The 18,646-nt window shown below is 49.3% G+C and overlaps 1 protein-coding gene across 1 annotated transcript in view; it reads right to left on the bottom strand.

Annotated features, from left to right (window-relative positions):
* Positions 1-17,993, bottom strand: part of ZNF618 (zinc finger protein 618) — a 166,998-nt gene extending 149,005 nt beyond the window's left edge. Inside the window, exons 1-2 of the mRNA XM_054393217.1 lie at positions 16,718-17,993; positions 1,852-1,941 (exon numbers count right to left, since the gene is read on the bottom strand). Coding sequence (XP_054249192.1) covers positions 1,852-1,941; positions 16,718-17,993 — 1,366 coding nt within the window. The remainder of the gene's footprint in view (positions 1-1,851; positions 1,942-16,717) is intronic.
* Positions 17,994-18,646: the final 653 nt, after the last annotated feature.

An 18,646-nucleotide genomic window follows, 5' to 3' on the forward strand; every position in this document is an offset into this window, starting at 1 on the left:
TTACATCAATCCAGAGGAGACAGAGAACTATTTTTTACTTTTTTGCTATTTTTGGGTGGGAGGAAGGAAGAGGCTTGAAAAATGTAAATATTCTAATGCCATTTTTCCTGCAGAATGCTCTTTAGCTCGTGAGGCTCTTCTCTCAACAAAATGAAACCCTTCTGTCTGCAGAGTGCAAGGGGCAGGCTGAGGCACTGCATTTAGGTCCCATTTTACTGCCTTCACTCAAAGCCACTTCTGGGGAAATTTAAACCACAAGCCTGAATCCCTGCAGTACTGCTCCCTGAGTAAATTCCTAAGCAGAATAAAAACTACAAGCACTGAAGATTAAAAAAAACAAACACCAAACAACAACAAAAACCCAACCATCCTAAGAGGAAAAGTCAAGACACAAATGGAAAATTCCTTCCTGGCTCCATGGATGCTAATTACATACCTTGTGCTAGGAGCTGAATATCATCAATTTCTACATATATATTTAATTAGGTTAATTTGTAAAATGCAGACATATGTCTGCTTAAAGCAGACAGGACCATGGCAGTTCCTCCATTTCCAACATCACATCATGAAATACCATCACAAATAGTGCCTGTGCTGGAGCAGGGAGGCCAAAAAGCTCTCTGAAAAGCCAGGAGAGCACAAAGGTTTGTGACTCAGGTGAACAGACACCCACGGCCTGCCACTGCTGTCACCCCTCCTGAGCAGGGACCAAAAGCAAAGCCTCACCCTCAGCAAATCTACCCTGAGCAAGTAAATGGTGGTGTAAACAAGAATCACAGATCCACAGATTGCATTGGGTTGGAAGGGAGCCTCAAAGCTCATCTTTTCCAACCCCCCTGCAGGCAGCAGGGACATCTCCAACTAGATCAGGCTGACCAGGGCTACATCAAGTCTGAATGTCTCCAGGGACAGGGCCTCAGCCACCTCCCTGGGCAGCCTGTTCCAGTCTCTCCCCACCCTCACTGTGCAGAACTTCCTCCTGATGTCCAACCTAACCCTGCCCTGCTCCACTTTCAAACCATTGCCCCTCATCCTATCCCACAGCCCTTCTGAACAGTCCCTCCCCAGCCTGCCTGGAGGTCCCCTGCAGATCTTGAAATGCAGCTCTAAGGTCCCCCTGGAGCCTTCTCTTCTCCAGGCTGAACAGCCCCAATTCTTTCAGCCTGTCTTTGTAGAAGAGCTGCTCCAGCCCAATGTAAGATTTCAGGAAAATTTCTATTTCTCTCCATGCTGGGCTGGTTTTCCTCCTTTCCCAATGCCACCTCAGTTTCCACTGAGGATACTCCACTGGACTCAGGCCCACATCCCTGCAACGTCTGTGAGCTGCTTCCAGGAGTGGGAATTGCTGCTCTCAGATCTCATCTGAGACAACTTGGATCTTGCAAACTTGCTCCAGATGTATTTTCCCTTCACTTAATGCAATTTACTTGGATCCATCTGCAGGTTTAATTCCTGGCCAGCTTGCAGCAGAGCAGGTACCCCTCCAAGGCTGTGTCTCTGGCAGCGTCCTAACAAACCCGCTTAGGGAGACATGCTAATTGTAATTGCTGTTATCACCAGCCAGCCAAATTTATAGGCCTCTAAAGACAGATAAGAAGGTAAAAATATCGCTCCCTCAGAGTTCCTGTGTAGTGTGCCTCATTGGTATTACCCAGCACCAGAGAGCCAAAGCCATGTGCCCCAAATCAGCCTTAACTTGATGGAGTCAAAACACATGCAGGGACCATCTCCCTGGTGTTCAGTCACTGCACCTTCCCTGCTGAAGCTCATCTCCAGCCATGCCAGCCCACACCAGTCCCACCACCGAGCACCCACCCAGCGACCCCAGGGCCATCAAGTGCCAGGTCTCACCCGTCCCCTGGTGTTGCTGGCACCGCTGTCGGTCCTTGACGGACTTGAGCATCTCGACAGCCCGACGTGGGCTCCTGTCGACGGCATCACCTGATTGCAAAGAGAAATCCTGCTGATTCCCAAGGGGTTTGCAGATCCCTTCTGCTACCAGCCCAACCCAAACCCAGCCATGCCTCCCTGTGCAGCTTTCCAGAATGCATGCAGAAAATCAAAAAGGTGTTTTGCTTCCAGCGAACAATTACCCTGTGTGCTCACAAACCTTCCTTCCCACCCTCGAAATTACCAATCTCACACATGCCAGCAAAAGCTCAGGATTTGCAGCTCACAGAATAAAGTGTGGGCTTTAGTCTGACCTCAAGTGACAGATTTACACCCAGAAAGCTGGAGCTGTTCTTGAGTTTCAAGCTATGGACCTGTCAGGGCCATCTGCAGGATACCCTCAGCTCAGTTTCCAACCTCCCCCCACCAGCCTGCAGGCTTTCTCTGAGCAATCTGCTGAAAGAGGACTTCATTTGCCCTCCCCTCGTGGAGCCAAGGCACCAGAAAAGCAACAAAAAAGCCAATTCACCAAAATACAGACCACTCATTTCCAAGCATGCACCTCAAGGTGCCCCAAGCCCCGGCCCTGGACCATGACCACGTCCTGCTCCCAGCGGGGTGAATGCACATCACCAGGTTTGCCTCCAGGTTCCCTTCCAAGGCTCTCCCACGTGGGCAGAGCTGTTGGCTTTGGTTGCAGCAGAGTTTTGAAAAGTGAGGTTTAATGCTTCTAAAAATAGGTCTAAAGCAATTAAATACTTGTACTAAAATTGTTCCCAAGGCACTGGAAGCAGAAGCCAAATGACGGCCCTTCCACGCAAGCACACCCAGCTTCTCCTGAAAACTCACTGCTGCTGCTGCTGCTGCTATTTTGGGGCAGGAAAGGATCCCTACACCCACACCCTGGAACATCAACTCTCCAAAGATGATTTGCTGCCTGAGCCTGGCGAGCAAAATGAAATCACAACAACCATTCAGACCTGAAGAGCCTGAAAACACGGTGATGCCACCAGGATGCCAGCATCGGGATACCAGCACCGGGACGTGCCCACATCTGGCCCATGGCAGCTGTTGAGCCTTGCTCAGCTCTCTGCTGATGGCACACATGGCTGTGCTCACAGTCAGCAGCTGCTGGGAAACTGAACCTTGCCTGGTAACATCCTGAATTTCTACAACACAGAGGATACTGATGGCTCACTGAGCTCCTGGGGGGGTCACTGTGACCTGACCCAAACGCTGGTGTGCCCTGTGCTGGTGTGGCCTCAACAGCCCAGCAGCATCCCAGACTCACCAGAGATCTGTTCAGCTTAGAGAAGAGAAGGCTCCAGGGAGACCTCAGAGCAGCCTTCCAGCACCTGAAGGAGCTACAGGAGAGCTGGGGAGGGACAAGGGCTGGGAGTGACAGGACAAGGGACAAGGGCTTTGAGCTGGAAGAGGGGAGATTGAGACTGGAGAGAAGGAAGAAATTCTTGAGAGTGAGGTTGGGGAGAGACTGGCACAGGTTGCTCAGTGAGGTTGTGGCTGTCCCCTCCCTGGAGGTGTTCAGTGTGACGCTGGATGAGGCCTTGAGCAAGCTGGGCTGGTGGGAGGTGTCCCTGCCCATGGCAGAGGGTTAGAACTGGATGATCTTTAAGGTCCCTTCCAACCCAACCCATTCTATGAATCTCTTGAGTCTCCTGGACGCATCCATATGTACAAACACACATCCACATAGTGATCCTTCATACATTTGGTGATTCCTCCACGGCTTCTGCAGCCCCCAACCTCTGCTCCACACACCATTTCCCTGTGCCAGCCCAATGTTGGTGCAGGCAAAATCTACAGTGGCTGCTTTCCCACTGCCAGCTTCATTTTTCACCTTCCTGCAGCCAAGCACAGAAGTGAAACACACAGGAGTGCTGTAAATTAGAAGCAGGCAAGGCCCTGCCTGTATAATTAAATCTTTGCAGGTACAGTTCAGCAGCTGAACCTTTCCAAGAACACACTGAGAGTGCCTTGGCCATGCAGTTGAGGGAACTGGAGAGGAGGAAGACACCCAAGAAGAGCCACACCAGCAGCAGAATTGGTAGAGTGACACTGGTTCCACCTCCAAAAAGCACCATGGGCAGCCACCCCAGGCCCTGCTTATGGATATGGCCATGGGGAGCTCTCACAGCTGTGCAGTTTCACCCCAAATGTACCACAGGGTCTCCAGCATCTCCAGAGGGCACAATTCCATCAACCACATCTCACCTGGCAGGAGTCTGAAACTCTGCCCTGACCTTGGCTGAGAGACCCTCAGGCCCATCCACACCCATGGAGGCACAGGCATGGGGGGTCAGCTGGTTTGGCCTCCCCAGGAGAGGTATCATATGCCCAGGACCCCCCACACCGCTTCTGCTCACTCAGCCACCTAATGCAGCATCCCAGCAGAGGCTTCCAGCACCCTGGCACCAGCTTTCACAGGCTGGTACTCAAACCTGAGCTGACTGCTGTCCAGCTGCCAAACAGAATGTCAGGGGTTGGAAGGGACCACTGGAGATCAGCCAGACCAACCCTCCTGCTAGAGCAGGATCACTCAGGGTAGGTCACACAGGAACACATCCAGATGTGCCTTGAAAGTCTCCAGAGAAGGAGACTCCACAACCTCCCTGAGCAGCCTGCTCAAGGGCTCCAGCACCCTCATCATGAGGTGATTTAAGCAGGGTTCCAGAGTCTAAGCTGCTAGTACCACTTTTACACAGCCAGCATCCTCAGTACTGCATCCTTCCCCAAACACAGGGCTATGGCATCCAGCTCTGGGCTCCCCACTGCAGGGGGCACAGGGATCTACTTGAGAGAGTCCAAGGAAGGGCTACAAGGATCATGAAGGGCCTGGAGCACTGCCTGGTAAGGAGAGGCTGAGAGCCCTGGGGCTGTTTAGTCTGGAGAGGAGACGACTGAGAGGGAATCTGATCAATGTTTGTAAATTATCTGAGGGGTGGGAGTCAGGAAGAAAGGGACAAGGACAGCCTCTGTTCACTTGTGTCCTGGGATAGGACAAGGGGCAGTGGATGGAAACTACAGCACAGGAGGTTCCACCTCAACATGAGGAGGAACTTCTTGACTGTGAGGGTCCCAGAGCACTGGAACAGGCTGCCCAGAGTCTTCTTCTCTGGAGACTTTCCAGACCCGTCTGGATGTGTTCCTGTGTGACCTGTGCTGGATTCTATGGTCCTGTTCTTGCAGGGGGGTTGGACTCAAAGATCTCCAGAGGTCCCTTCCAATCCCTAACATCTGTGATCCTGTGAACGCAAAACTTCTTCACAGTTGCACTAGCAAAGAATACAGAGGAGAATTTTCTCAGCTAAACCTCTTTTTTCTGCCATATTTTACACTTTGAGAACAAGCAGTAGACAACTTCAAATAAAGAAACCTCAAAGCAACTCCCAAGAGCCATCACACAGCTTGCCTGGCACCCCCACAAGCATTTACACCCTCAGCAGCCTTGCTGTATGAAACCCTAAGGCCATCATTTTGGTACCCAACCCACACAGGCACAGTTCAGAGCCCAGCAAAGCCTTTTCTGGGAGGGAGGAGCCCAGGCTGCTGACCCCAGCCCAAAAGCATGACCAAGACTCAGGTTCAACACCATACACACCGCAGTCCCACCACCTGCAACGAGAACGCTGTGGACATGGCACTTTGGGACATGACTTAGTGGTCATGGTGGGGTTGGGTTGATGATCTCAGAGGTCTTTTCCAACCCAAATGACTCCACAATTCTATGATTCTATAAGAAGGCTCAACAGGATAGCAAGAAAGGCCCCGGACTATGTCAGGATTGATTCAAAGTCTAAATCTGCACTGCAGAGCAGCAAAGAGGAAAAGGCCCTGGGGGTCCTAGTGGATGGGAGGTTGACCATGAGCCAGCAATGTGCTCTGGTGGCCAAGAAGGCCAAGAGCATCCTAGGGTGGATTAAAAGGGGCTGTGGTTAGTAGGTTGAAAGAGGTTCTCCTCCCCCTCTCCTCTGCCCTGCTGAGGCCACATCTGGAATATTGTGTCCAGTTCTGGGCCCCTCAGCTCAAGAAGGACCTCAGGGAACTGCTTGAGAGAGTCCAGCACAGAGCCACAGAGCTGCTGAAGGCAGTGGAACATCTTCCTGATGAGGAGAGCCTGAGGGAGCTGAGGGCTCTGGAGCTTGGAGAGGAGGAGCCTGAGAGGTGACCTCATTGCTGGTGATAAAGATGTGCAGGATGAGTGCCCAGAGGCTGGAGCCAGGCTCTGCTGGGTGATGCCCAATGCCAGCACAAGGGGCAGTGGTGGAAGTTGAGCCATAGGAAGTTCCATGGAAACAGAAGGAAAATGTTTCCCCTGTGAGGGTGACAGAGCCCTGGAACAGGCTGCCCAGGGGGTTGTGGAGTCTCCCTCTCTGGAGATATTCAAGACCCACCTGGATGTGTTCCTGTGTGACCTGCCCTGGGTGCTCCTGCTCTGGCAGGGGGGTTGGACTGGATGACTGTTCCAGGTCCCTTCCAGTCCCTAACGTTCTGTGATTCTCTGATCTCCAACATCAAGCAAGGGAAAGCAGCCCTGCTTTTATAAACACCCTGCTCAAGGAGGGAGGCATGGCAGCTTTGATGTCTCCAGCATGTACATGTCTTGGGAAAGGACCTGGTCTACAGAATGGAGATCTCCTCCAGCCATACCCCTCTTCTGAAGCTGACACAGGTGTATAGCAGTGCCTTCCTACATCCCACCACCCAGCAGCCAGGGGTGCATCTCAGCTTCCCTAAGATGAGCTGGGGATGGGAGGCACCAAACTCTACTCCAGACAGAGCCAACCTGGCTGCTGCACCACAGGCTTCGTGGAGAACCAACTGTTGCTGAAGCCACTCATCATCAGCTTAATCCACTGCTTATTTAAGTTTCGCATCCTCTTGAATAAGTCCCCAAGTGAAAAGGTTTCTCTGAATGTATTTGTTGTATATTACACCTTATGTGTTATATACTTTATATATTGATACCATAGAATCCCAGACTGCTTTAGGTTGGAAGGGACCTTCAAAGGTCATCCAGTCCAACCCCACTGCAGTCAGCAGGGACAGCTGCAACTAGAGCAGGTTGCTCAGAGCCCCAGAATGGTTCCAGGGATGGAAGATCTCCCACCTCTCTGGGAAACCCAAGCCATAACCCTCTGTCTCATAACCCTCTGTCAAAATTTTCTCCCTCCTCTCCAGTCCGAGTCTCCCTCTTTTAGTTTCAAACTCTCACCCCCTGTCCTGTCACCACAGGCCCTGCTCAAAAGTCTGTCCCCAGCTTTCTGCAGAGCCCATTTAGGTACTGCAGGGCCATGAGAAGGTCTCCCTGGAGCCTTCTCTTCTCCAGGCTGAACAACTCTCTCAGCCTGGCCTCCCAGCAGAGGACTTCCAGCCCTGCCAGCATTGCTGTGCCCTCCTCTGGCCCTGCTCCAAGAGGTCCCTGTCTGTGCTGTGCTGAGGACTGAGTACTAGCCCAGGGCATGGCTGGCTCTGGGCTGGCAGCGCTTGGTGCCAGCTCATCTCCAGCTTCTCACCTAGGAAACTTCTTTCCAATGCCGTTGCACTCCAACTTCCCCCCACTCCTGCTGTCACCAGAGCCAATCAAGGTACCCACGACGCACATGCCATGCCTCTGCCAAGCAGCACATGGAGTCAATCCCTTCACCACACCCCACACACTGCTGCCTTCCAGGGCCCTCCTCCCTTCTCCTGGTTCCACGGTTTCTAAGGCCAGCCCTCACATGACTGCTGTGCCAAGTGGCCCCAGAGTCGTGTGCCACTGATGAAAGACACGTTGCAAATGGTTATTTTTCATCTCCTACCCATGGCAAACAGCAGCATTCATTTCTATTCCCTTGCTTCAGACAAATCCATGATTGTTAATGCAAAGTCAACAAGTCCAGATGTAGTTTGCATACTACTTAACCACTAAATTGGCACCACATAGTACAAAATAATCAAGAGACATTCAAGAAACCAAACAAAGGCAAAAAGGAGGCAGATGACTAGCAATTAATCCATAAAAGACCTTGAAAAACTAGAAACTTCTTCCCCAGAAAACATGGTATGGCCCAACTGGATCCATCACCATGAGACCTTAGACACTGGGAACACTGGAGACTCAGAAATGGAGGAATTACAACAGGTACCTCCCAGTGCCCTTCACTCCCCCACCAAAAAGCAACCAGAGCCCCCAGCCACGCTTGCAGCCCCTGCCCAGGCACCCCCAGCCCTCCCCTTTCGCTCCCCACCTAACATAGGATGCACAAACAAGGCCTAATCCTGCTACCAGCACCTCTGACCAAACCTGTGCTGATGGGCAGCTCCCCAAGACTGCAGGACCAACCCAGTCCACAGTCCCCAGCACCATTAGCACACTAATTATTGTTTACATGGATCTGAGCCGGAACTGGAGCAACCCACAGCAGCCTGGCTGACACCAGCAGGTGGAGGGGGGATCCAGCAAGCCCTTGGGCACGTGCAGTGTGCTTCATGCACACCGTGAGTCCCACAGAAGCTGCCTGCCTTGGGTGACCACACCCCCAACCTATCCTGCAGGGATAACGCCTGCACCATGCCAGCCCTGAAATCCAAGGGGGGTCCAAGGTGCTCAAGCTGAAGCCAGCAGCAGCCCCACTTGCAATGTCAGGAACCCTGAGAAGTGCAGTTCCCCACAACTCACCCACCCGGAGCTGGCCCCATGGGGAGCTGCACTATGGAGAGTTGTACCATGGGGAATTGCACCGTGGGGAGCTGTGCCATGGGGAATTGCACCATGGGGAGCTGTGCCATGGGGAGTTGTGCCATAAGGAACTGCACCATGGGGAGCTGTGCCATGGGGAGCTGTGCAGTGGAGAGCTGTGCAATGGGGAATTGTGCCATGGGGAGTTGTGCCACAGGGAGCTGCACTATGGGGAGCTGTGCCACGGGGTGCTGTGCCATGAGGAGTTGTGCCATGGGGAGCTGCACTATGGGGATTTATGCCATGAGGAACTGTGCCATGGGGAGCTGTACCATGGGGAGCTGTGCCATGGGGAGCTATGCCATGGGGAATTGTGTCATGGGGAATTGTGCCATGGGGAGCTATGCCACGGGGAGCTGTGCCATGGGGAGCTGTACCATGGGAAGCTGTACCACGGGGACTTATGCCATGGGGAACTGTGCCATGGGGAGTTATGCCATGGGGAGCTGTGCCATAGGGAGTTATGCCATGGGGAGCTGTGCCATGGGGAGCTGTGCCATGGGGAGTTATGCCATGGGGAGCTGTGGGCATCTGGCACCATGAACCTTGCAAGCCCCAGCACACCACGGTGTGAAGCTCTAAACCCTTCCCCAGGCCTGGCATCCAACGGGGAGGGCACACATCCTGAATCCATAGCAGTTCAAGCCTTACAACAGGCTCCAACTCCCTCACCCCCCTGAAAAACCCAGCGAGATGCCCCCAGTTTGGGGCACACTGATTTCAGCACCAGGCTGCAGAGCTGCCTGTGCACCCCCAGAGCTACAGCCAGGGTGGAGAGCTGGTGGCAGGGCAGGGAAAGGTGGGAATGGTCCTGGAGGTAGGGAGCAGCCTCCAAAGCTCTCAGGTGATGCTTGGCTAAATATTATCTTTAATAAGCTTCTGGCTGGCTGCAACCAGGCATGAAAAGATGGCTGCTGACCATCCTCACCCTGCACCAGCCACTGCCAATCTTCCCTTTTATTAATCCTTTGATAAAATATATTTCAGGTGAAATCTGCTGCTAGGACTCTGCAAGGGTTCCCCTCCTCCTCTTCCTCCTCCTCTTCCTTCTCTTCCTCTTCCTCCTCCTCCTCCTCTTCCCCTCCTCCTCTTCCTTCTCTTCCTCCTTCTCCTCCTCCTCCTCCTCCTCCTTCTCCTCCTTTTCCCCCTCCTCCTCCTTCTCCTCCTCCTCTTCCTCCTTCTCCTCTTCCTCCTCCTCTTCCTCCACCCAGGCAGCCAAGCAGCAATTTTTTAAAAAATCAACTTTCCAGAAAAAAAATAAAAGAAACTAGAAAATGATTTTTTTGGGGAAAAAAAAATTACTAAAACTAACTAAATGTTAATGAAAAAATTAAAGCAATAAAATTTTAAAATTAAATCAAATTTTTAAATTAAATCAAATTTTAAAATCAAATCAAATTAAAACAAATAAATGAAATAAATTAATAATCACACAAATAAATTAATAAATAAAATGTAAAGCAAAATAAAAACTAAAATGGAATTAAAAAAATAAAAATTTTATTAAAAAATAAATTTAACTGATTAAATAAAATGAAGATTAAACTAAATTTTTTAAAAATAATAAAATGTAAATTAAATTTTAAACTAATAAAGTGAAATTAGAAAGGAAATTACATGTGTTACATTAATAAAATATAGCATTGAATAAAACCATAAAATTTAAATAACATAATAAAATTAAATAAAACTTAAAATGTTAAAAATATGTAAAATAGAATAAAACAAATTGCAATAAAAATAAAATATTAAAAATATATAAAATAAAATAATAAAAAAATTACAATAAAATATTAAAAATATATAAAAATAATAAAATAAAATAAAACAAATTACAATAAAATATTAAAAATATATAAAATAATAAACTTGCAATATTAAAAATATATAGAATAATAAAATGAAACAAATTACAATAAAAATAAAATATTAAAAAATATACCAAATAATGAAATGTGCTACAATTAAAAATAAATTAAAATATTTTTAAAAAATAAATAAAATACTAAAATATATATTTAAAATAATAAATTTTAAAACAAAATTTTAAAATATTAAATATATGTAAGAAAATTAAAATTAGTAAAATATTTTTGAAATATACTAAAATAATAAAATAAAATTTTAAAATAAAATTTAATGAAAATAAAAAATTAAATTTAATTAAATTTAAAAATTAAATTAAATTAACATAAAATAACTCTCTGTGAACTCAGACAGCACTGAAAAATGATGACCCAAACTGCAGGCAGGAGCAGGTTTCTCCTGGAAGGACAGAGGCACAGGGAGAGGTGAGATGCAGCAACCCCTTCCAAGCTGGGAGCAGCTTTCCGTGCCTGCAGCAGGGCTCATGGAAGCTGCAGTGGCAAAGCAACTGCTCTGGAGAGAGTTAACGCTGGGCAAGGTTGCGGCGCACACCTACGGCTGACGGCATCCCCACGAGTTGCAGCTGAGGACTCTGCCTCTGCATTCGCAGCTCTGCAGAGCAGCCCTGCAACCAACCCCGCTGCAGCCAACCCCGCTGCAGCCAACCCCGCTGCAGCCAACCCCCTGCGCTCTCACAACAGCTGAGCACAGACAGCAGCTAGGCTCTGCCCAGCCTCAATGCCTCTATTTTAGGAGAGCAGGCTGAACTTCTAAAGATAGAAGTGCAAAACGTTGTCTTTGTGACCTCAAAAATTAACTACATGGCATGGTTTGGCGTTAAAATGCAGCCCCCAGCAATGTGTACCCCTCAGTCCCAGAGCACAGCCACAATCACATCCAACCCCCCCCAAAAATTAATACATCATTGGTCATTAAAATGCAGCACCCAGCAATGTGTGCCCCCCACAATCCCCAAAGAACAGCCACAGTCTTGCTCTCCAGGTCTTGGGGTGAGGGGGTGGGGGTGGAAAGGGAAGGAGCACCAAGAAAAAAATGTGTTTGGAAGAAATGTCTGAGACCCTCAAGACCTCCAAAATTAAATATATGTCATGATTGGTCACTAAAATGCAGCACCCAGCAATAAGTGACCCCCTCAATCCCAAAGCACAGTCACAGCTTTGCTTCCCAGGTCTTGGGGTGAGGGTCTTGGGCCAGGAAAGGAAGAACCAGAATCAGAAAAGTGTCTTTGGAAAAATTGTCTGAAACTTTCAAGACCCCAAAAAATTAATAAATGTCCTAATTGGTCATTAAAATGCAGCACCCAGCAATGTGTCCCCCCTCAATCCCAAAGGACAGCCACAGTCTTGCTCCCCAGGTCTTGGGGTGAAGGTGTGGAGGTGGGAAGGGAAGGAGCACCAAGAAGAAAATGTGTTTGGAAAGAAGGTCTGAGACTTCCTAGATCCCAAAAGATGAATATATGTCATAATTGGTCACTAAAATACAGCACCCACCAATGGGTGCCCCCTCACTCCCAAAGCACAGTCACAGCACACTGCCCTCACCCAGGCACTGGGTGAGGATCAGAAGCCAGGAAGGGAAAGAACAGCATCAAAAAACATGTTTGGACGAAATGTCTGAAAGCCTCCAGACTCCCCAAATTAAATATATGTCATAACTGGTAATTAAAATGCAGCACCCAGCAATGGGTGTCCCCCACAATCCCAAAGCACAGCCACAGTTTTGTTCCCCAGGTCTTGGGGTGAGCATGTAGGGATGGGAAGGGAAACGCCAGCATCAAAAAAATGTTTGGAAAAATTGTTTGAAACCTCTAAGACCCCAAAAAATTAATAAATGTCATAATTGGTCATTAAAATGCAGCACCCATTAATGAATGTTCCCCACAATCCCAAAGCACAGTCACAGCCTTGTTCCCCAGGTCCTGGGGTGAGGGTCAGAGGCCAGGAAGGGAAAGACCAGCATCAAGAAATGTGTTTGGAGGAATGTCAAAAACCTTCCAGAACCCCAAAATTAAATATGTGTCATAATTGGTGATTAAAATACAGAACCCATCAACAGGTGTCCCCCACAAACCCAGAGCACAGCCACAGTTTTACTCCCCAGCTCTTGGAATGAGCATGTAGGGATGGCAAGGGAAAGAGCAGCATCAACAAATGTGTTTGGAAAAACTGTTTGAAACTTCCAAGACCCCAAAAATTAATATATGTCGTAATTTGGCATTAAAATGCAGCACCCAGCAACGTGTGTATCCCACAATCCCAAAGCACAGCCACAGTTTTGCTTCCCAGGTCTTGGGGTGAGGCTGTGGGGGTGGGAAGGGAAGGAGCACCAAGAAAAAACTGTTTGGAAAGAAGGTCTGAAACCTTCCAAAAACACCCCAAAAATTAAACATATGACATAATTGGTCATTAATATGCAGCACCCATTAATGGGTGTCCCCCACAATCCCAAAGCACAGTCACAGCCTTGCTCCCCAGGTCTTGGCATGAGGGTCAGAGGCCAGGAAGGGAAAGACCAGCATCAAGAAAATGTATTTGGAGAAAATGTCAGAAAGCCTCCATACCCCCAAAATTAAATATGTGTTGTAATTGGTCATTAAAATACAGAACCCATCAATGGGTGTCCCCCATGATCCCAAGGCACAGCCACAGTTTTCCTTCCCAGCTCTTGGAAAGCGTGTAGGGATGGGAAGGGAAAGAGCAACATCAAAAAATGTGTTTGGAAAAACTGTCTGAAACTTCCAAGACCTCAAAAATTAATATATGTCTTAATTTGGCATTAAAATGCAGCACCCAGCAATGGGAGTCCCATACAATCCCAAAGCACAGCAACAGTTTTGCTTCCCAGGTCTTGGGTAAGGGTCTGGGAATGGGGGTGGGAGGCAGGAAGGGAAGGAGCACCAAGAAAAAAATGTGTTTGGAAAAAAGGTCTGAAACCTTCCAAAAACACCCCCAAAATTAAATATGTGTCATAATTGGTCATTAAAATGCAGGAGCCATCAATGGGTGCCCCCCACAATGCCAAGGCACAGCCACAGTCTTGCTCCCCAGGTCTTGGGGTGAGGGTGTGGGGATGGGAAGGGAGAGAGCAGCATCAAAAAAATGTGTTTGGAAAAAAGGTCAGAAACGTTCCAAAACCCCCAAAATGCTGGTGGAACAGTTTCTGTGGCTTTAATCACAGCATAAGAGAAAGTTACGGGGTGCAGCTCAAGGATGGGAATTCTTGGAGTGCTAAGGAGATGGAAAAACCACCACAGCAAAGCTTCCTGGATGAAACCATGGCTAAAATCTCTGGGAATTTTTCAATCCAATTTGGAGCATTGTGTGGAATTTTGAGCCCACTCTAATTGCACCTCTGCTGGGCTCCCCCCCTGGCACTCGCTCCTTTATTTGCTACAAGACTCAGGAAGGGGGTGGGTCCTTTTCAGGGGGGGCAGGGAGGGGAATCAAGGCAAAAATCAAAATCTGAAGTTGACGTGCCAGAGTATTTTTTCCTCCACCCAAGAATTATCCTGCTTTGCAAATTATTTTTTCCATCACCACCCTCCCCCCACACACTTTGACCAACCCAAAATGTGAAACAATTCAAGGGGAGGGGAGTGAAAAGCAGCCCCTGAGCCTTGAATTCACCAGGCACTCCTGCCTCATTCTCAGCAAACAGCAAAGTCACAGTCGAATAAAAAGCAAAATAGGAAAAAGAAAAAATAAAAGAAAGAAGAAAAAATAGGAAAAAAAGGAAAAAAGAAAAAGAAAGGGAAAAAGGGAAGTTAAATAAAAAAGGAAAAGAAAAAAGGGGAAAAAGAAAAAATGAAAGAAGAAAGAAAGAAAAGAAAGAAAAAGAGAAAAATGAAGAAAAAGAAAAAGAAAGAAAAAGAAGGAAAAAGAAAGAAAAATAAATCAGGAAAGAAAAAATAAAAAGAAAAAATTTAAAATAAAAAAATAGAAAAAATTTTAAAGGAACAAAAAGGAAGAAAAAAAGGAAGGAAAAAGGAAGTAAAAAAAAATTAAAAGGCAGGTAAAAAATAGAAAGAAAAAAGGGGAAAAGAAACCCAAGAAAAAAAACGACCAAAAAAAATCCCTACAAAACTTTCCATGGCTTTTGAGATCCAGATTTTAAAATCCATTCCAGATTAAAATTTCACCTTGGTTGTTTTTTTTTTTCTGGGTGGGGGGGTTTGTTGTTGTTGTTTTTTGAGTTGCCCAGATTTTAGGATTTGCTGCTCCAGAAAGATCCCTTGGGAGTTCTAAATTTCCAAAATGCGCTTTTTTTTATTTTTACAAAGGATAAAAACAAAACAAAACCCAAACCAAACCCAAGCCCAACTGCCAGCCTGCTGCAGCTGTGGAGCCATCTTGGCTATTTTGTCCCCATTTTAGAGAGGAGACTGTGTCAAGGTTGGTAAAACTCAAATGTTTGACCTAATCTTTCCCTTCCTCTCCCTTCCCCCTCGGTTTGGTGGCAGCATCTCGCCTCGATTGTTTTTTTTTTTTTTCTCTCCTTGAAACAATGCAGGTTTCAGTGCTCTTTTGTTATTTGTTTGGGGAAAAAAAAAAATCGATACCAACCCCCCTCCAGTATTCAAGGGCAACCCTACAATAATAAAGCAGGGTGTGAACAGTCCACACAACTCAAAGGCTTCCCCTTGCAACAACAAAATAACAGGAGGAGAATATGAAGGGAGAAAAAAAAATTTAAAAATCACCCAAAAATTATGAAGAAAAAAAATTTCAAAAAATATTTTCAATTTAAACTCTGAGAAGGGAGAAAAGAGGATTTTGAAATTGTGCAAAATGTCATGGCTGAGCCTTTGATTTTTTTATCTTTGTTCGTGCATGATTAAAAAAAAAACAAACAAAAAATCAGAATTACTAAATCTGCATTCACTTTTTTTTTTTCCCCAGAATATTGCTAATTATGCAGATTGCTAATGGCGTGGCAGAGCTCCTAATGAACCTGGGGAAACAGCAGATTTCTGGGCTCCACAGAGTTGCTACAGTGTGGTTTAAAAAAAAGAAGAGGAAAAAAATAAACCCAAGATTTAAAAAAAAACCTTCTTATGGAATTTCTTTGGGTTTTTTTTCCCTCTTTACAAAAGAAGTAGGAAATTAAAAGCTGGAAACTCTCTTTTAATTATGCCAGGAGAAACCCAATCAGCAAAGCCAAGAAATTCCAAAATAAAACTGACATTTGACTCCTAATTTTTTTGCCTCTTCTCGTGTTTTCCTGGACTGGGTTTAAGGAGCTCATTGTTTAAGAGCAGTTTTGCATGAAATCCAAAAATCAATTTAAAAAAAAAGAACAAAAACAAAACAAAAAGGAAAAACGGGGGAAAAAAAGGGGAAACTGGGGGGGGGGGAGGGGGGGGAGGAAAGGGGAGAAAAATTTGGGTGTGTCCACAGCAAATTTTCTCTGCTCTGATTTTCCTGCAAAAGTCCTCATTTGAAACAAATAACTTTAAGCATTGCAGTAAAAGAAAGGAAAAAAAGAGAGAGAGAAAAAAGGAAAATGCAGTGGGTTTTGGCAGAGCGTGCTGCACAAGTTCAAAATTACAATGAAGTACAATTCCTAATTGCTCCGGAACAGCAATTCTCCCACTTTCCCAAACTAATCACTCCATGGCAGCCCCAGCCAGCGCTGCCCACCTCCGACTTGGATCACTTTCCCTTCACTCTGCCGCTCCCAGCTTCCTTGTTCCTCCAGAAAAAAAGTGGGGGACGAAGGGGGGAAAAAAAACAACCAACAAAACCAAAAACAACCAACCCTGAATTCATTCAAATTCCAGCTTAATTTTCATTTAGATGAGAGCTGGGCTTTGCTTCCAAATGGATCAAACTAGGATTTATGGGGAGGTAGGGGATGTAGGGGGAAGATGCGCGGGTCCGCACCACCCCCGCCGGCCCCAACTTTCTGGAAAAATTAAGAAATCGCAGAATATTTCCTTTTTTTTTTTTTTTTTTTTTTCCCAATTTTAATTTCTTTTTATTTACGAAATAGCCTCCTCTAGGTGGCGTCGTTTTAATGGAAAAATAAAAAAAAAAAAAAAAAAGAAAAAGAAAAAACAGCCCAAATCTGACCGTTCGGGAGGAAAATTAGAGAATTACAAAAAAAAAAAAATTTTTTAAAGAGAGAGAAAAAGAAGAAAAGAAGAATAAAAAGCCCCGCGAAGCGAAGCAGGGCAGCGGCGAGCGGAGCTCTCCGGGCCCGCAGCGCTGGGCCGGCCGGGCCGGGCCGGGCCGGGGGCAGTCGGGCCAGGGTGCGGGCTCCGGGCCGGGCCGGGCCGGGCCGCGGCCGGCGACTTGTCCCCGCCGACATGGCTGATGGGCGCCGCTTTGTTTTCCGCCCTGCTGCGGGGCCAGGCGGCGGGTCCGGCCGCGGGCCGCGGCGGGTCCAGGGGAGCCGTGCCCCGGCGGCGCCCCCCGCGCACTGCGCCAAAGCGCCGCCGGCGGGGCTCCGCGACGGGGCGGCTGCGGCTGCCGCCCTCCCTCCCTTCCTCCCCGCTCCCTCCGCCTCCCCCAGGGGGACACGCCGCCCGGCCGCCGCGTACCTGCGCTCCCGTCGCCGCCGCCGCAGCGGAGCCGTCCGGCTGGTTCATGAGGCTGGGGCGGGAGGCAGGCGAGCCCCGCGCCGCCGGGGCCTGCGATCTGCCGCGCACAATGCCGGCGCCGCCGCTGCCTCCTTTCCGCCTTCCCAGGAGCGGCGAGTGGGGGCGATGCCCCCGCTGCGCGGGTGGGCGGCTCGCCGGGCTGCTGCAGCCCCCCTTCCCCCCGGGGGCATGGGCCGGGGCGGCCGCCGCGGGCACGGGCGCTGCCGCTAGCGGCGCGGCGCGCAGGGCTGGGCGGGCGCCTCCCGCTGCCGAGCCCGCGCCGCCGCCATCACGAAGCCGCTCTGGGGGCAGCTCCAGCCGCAGCGCGCTCGCAGCCAGCGGCGGCGGGAGAAAGGGGCTGAGTCTGGCCCAGCGCGGGAGCCGCGCCGCGCCGTGCCGCCGACCGGCCCCGCGCTGCCCTCCGCCCCCGCCCGGCCCCGGCCCGGCCCGGCCCCGCGCCGGGCACCGCCGCGCCGCGGCCGCCCAGACCGGCAGCCGCCGCCGCCCGGCGGGCGCGGGGCCGCTTCGCGCCGTGGGGCCGTCGCCGCGGCGCCCCCCGTGGGGTAGCCCCGTGCGGGCAACGCTGAGGTGGGGAGCGGCGGGTGGTGCGGACCCCCGTCCGCAAGCTCGAGAAGTCCCGGGCGAAGCGACGGTTCGGGCCCCCGCCTCCGCTCTGCGACCCCGGCCTGGACCCGAGGGCGTCGAGGGGGCCCGGGGCAGTGGGGAACGCCCGGGGGGCTGCAGCTGGAGAGAGAGCCTGCGGTCCGGCATGGCTTCCCCGGCCGCTCGGGAGGGGTCGGTCGCGCTTTTGAAGGGCCCTGCGGCAAAGCGGCACGCAAGAGGAATCGGGGTGGAAGAGGACAAACGGGAGTAGCAGAAGGGCCTGGGCAGCATCGCCCCTGCCTGCTCTCGCCTTCCTCTTCCCCTCAGTATGCTCTCCTGTCATCCAGAGCCCTTCTGGCCTTTCAGCCCCAAAGCTCCCAGATGTTGGTGTCCTCCATGATTGAGGCTTCCAGTTTAAGACCCCAGATGTTGGTCACCCACATGTTTAAGACTCTCAGATGTTGGTCCACTCCATGTTTCACACTCCCAGATGTTCATCCCCCTCCCTAAGACTCCCAGATGTTCGCCCACCCAGGTCCAAGACTCCTACGTGTTGGTCCTCCCCATGTCTGAGACTCAGATATTAATCCCAGGCTCTGTGTCAGAGCTGTTCCGGCATTATCCAAAATGCGGAATGATCTGTGCCCACCCCCATGTGAAAAACTCATCCCAGCTTCATCTTCCTCTGCAAAGAGCTTTCCCTTGGCACATACTCGGGACACTCCATGTCACCTAAGAAGCTTTGCTGTCCTCCTCCAGGAAGAAGCAAGCATTAAAGGGACACCTTTCTTCCACTGGAAAACACAGAGTGTTAACTATCAACCTAATTACACCTCCTGCATACCTGCTGGTTCTCTCCTTTGTGAAGCGCTGCCAAAAAAGTAGTTATTAATAGTCTTAATAGAATAACCTGAACTCATGGATTTTCCTGCCCTGGCCCATGG

This window comes from Indicator indicator, chromosome 28, assembly GCF_027791375.1.
Source record: "Indicator indicator isolate 239-I01 chromosome 28, UM_Iind_1.1, whole genome shotgun sequence".
Classification (NCBI taxonomy): domain Eukaryota; kingdom Metazoa; phylum Chordata; class Aves; order Piciformes; family Indicatoridae; genus Indicator; species Indicator indicator.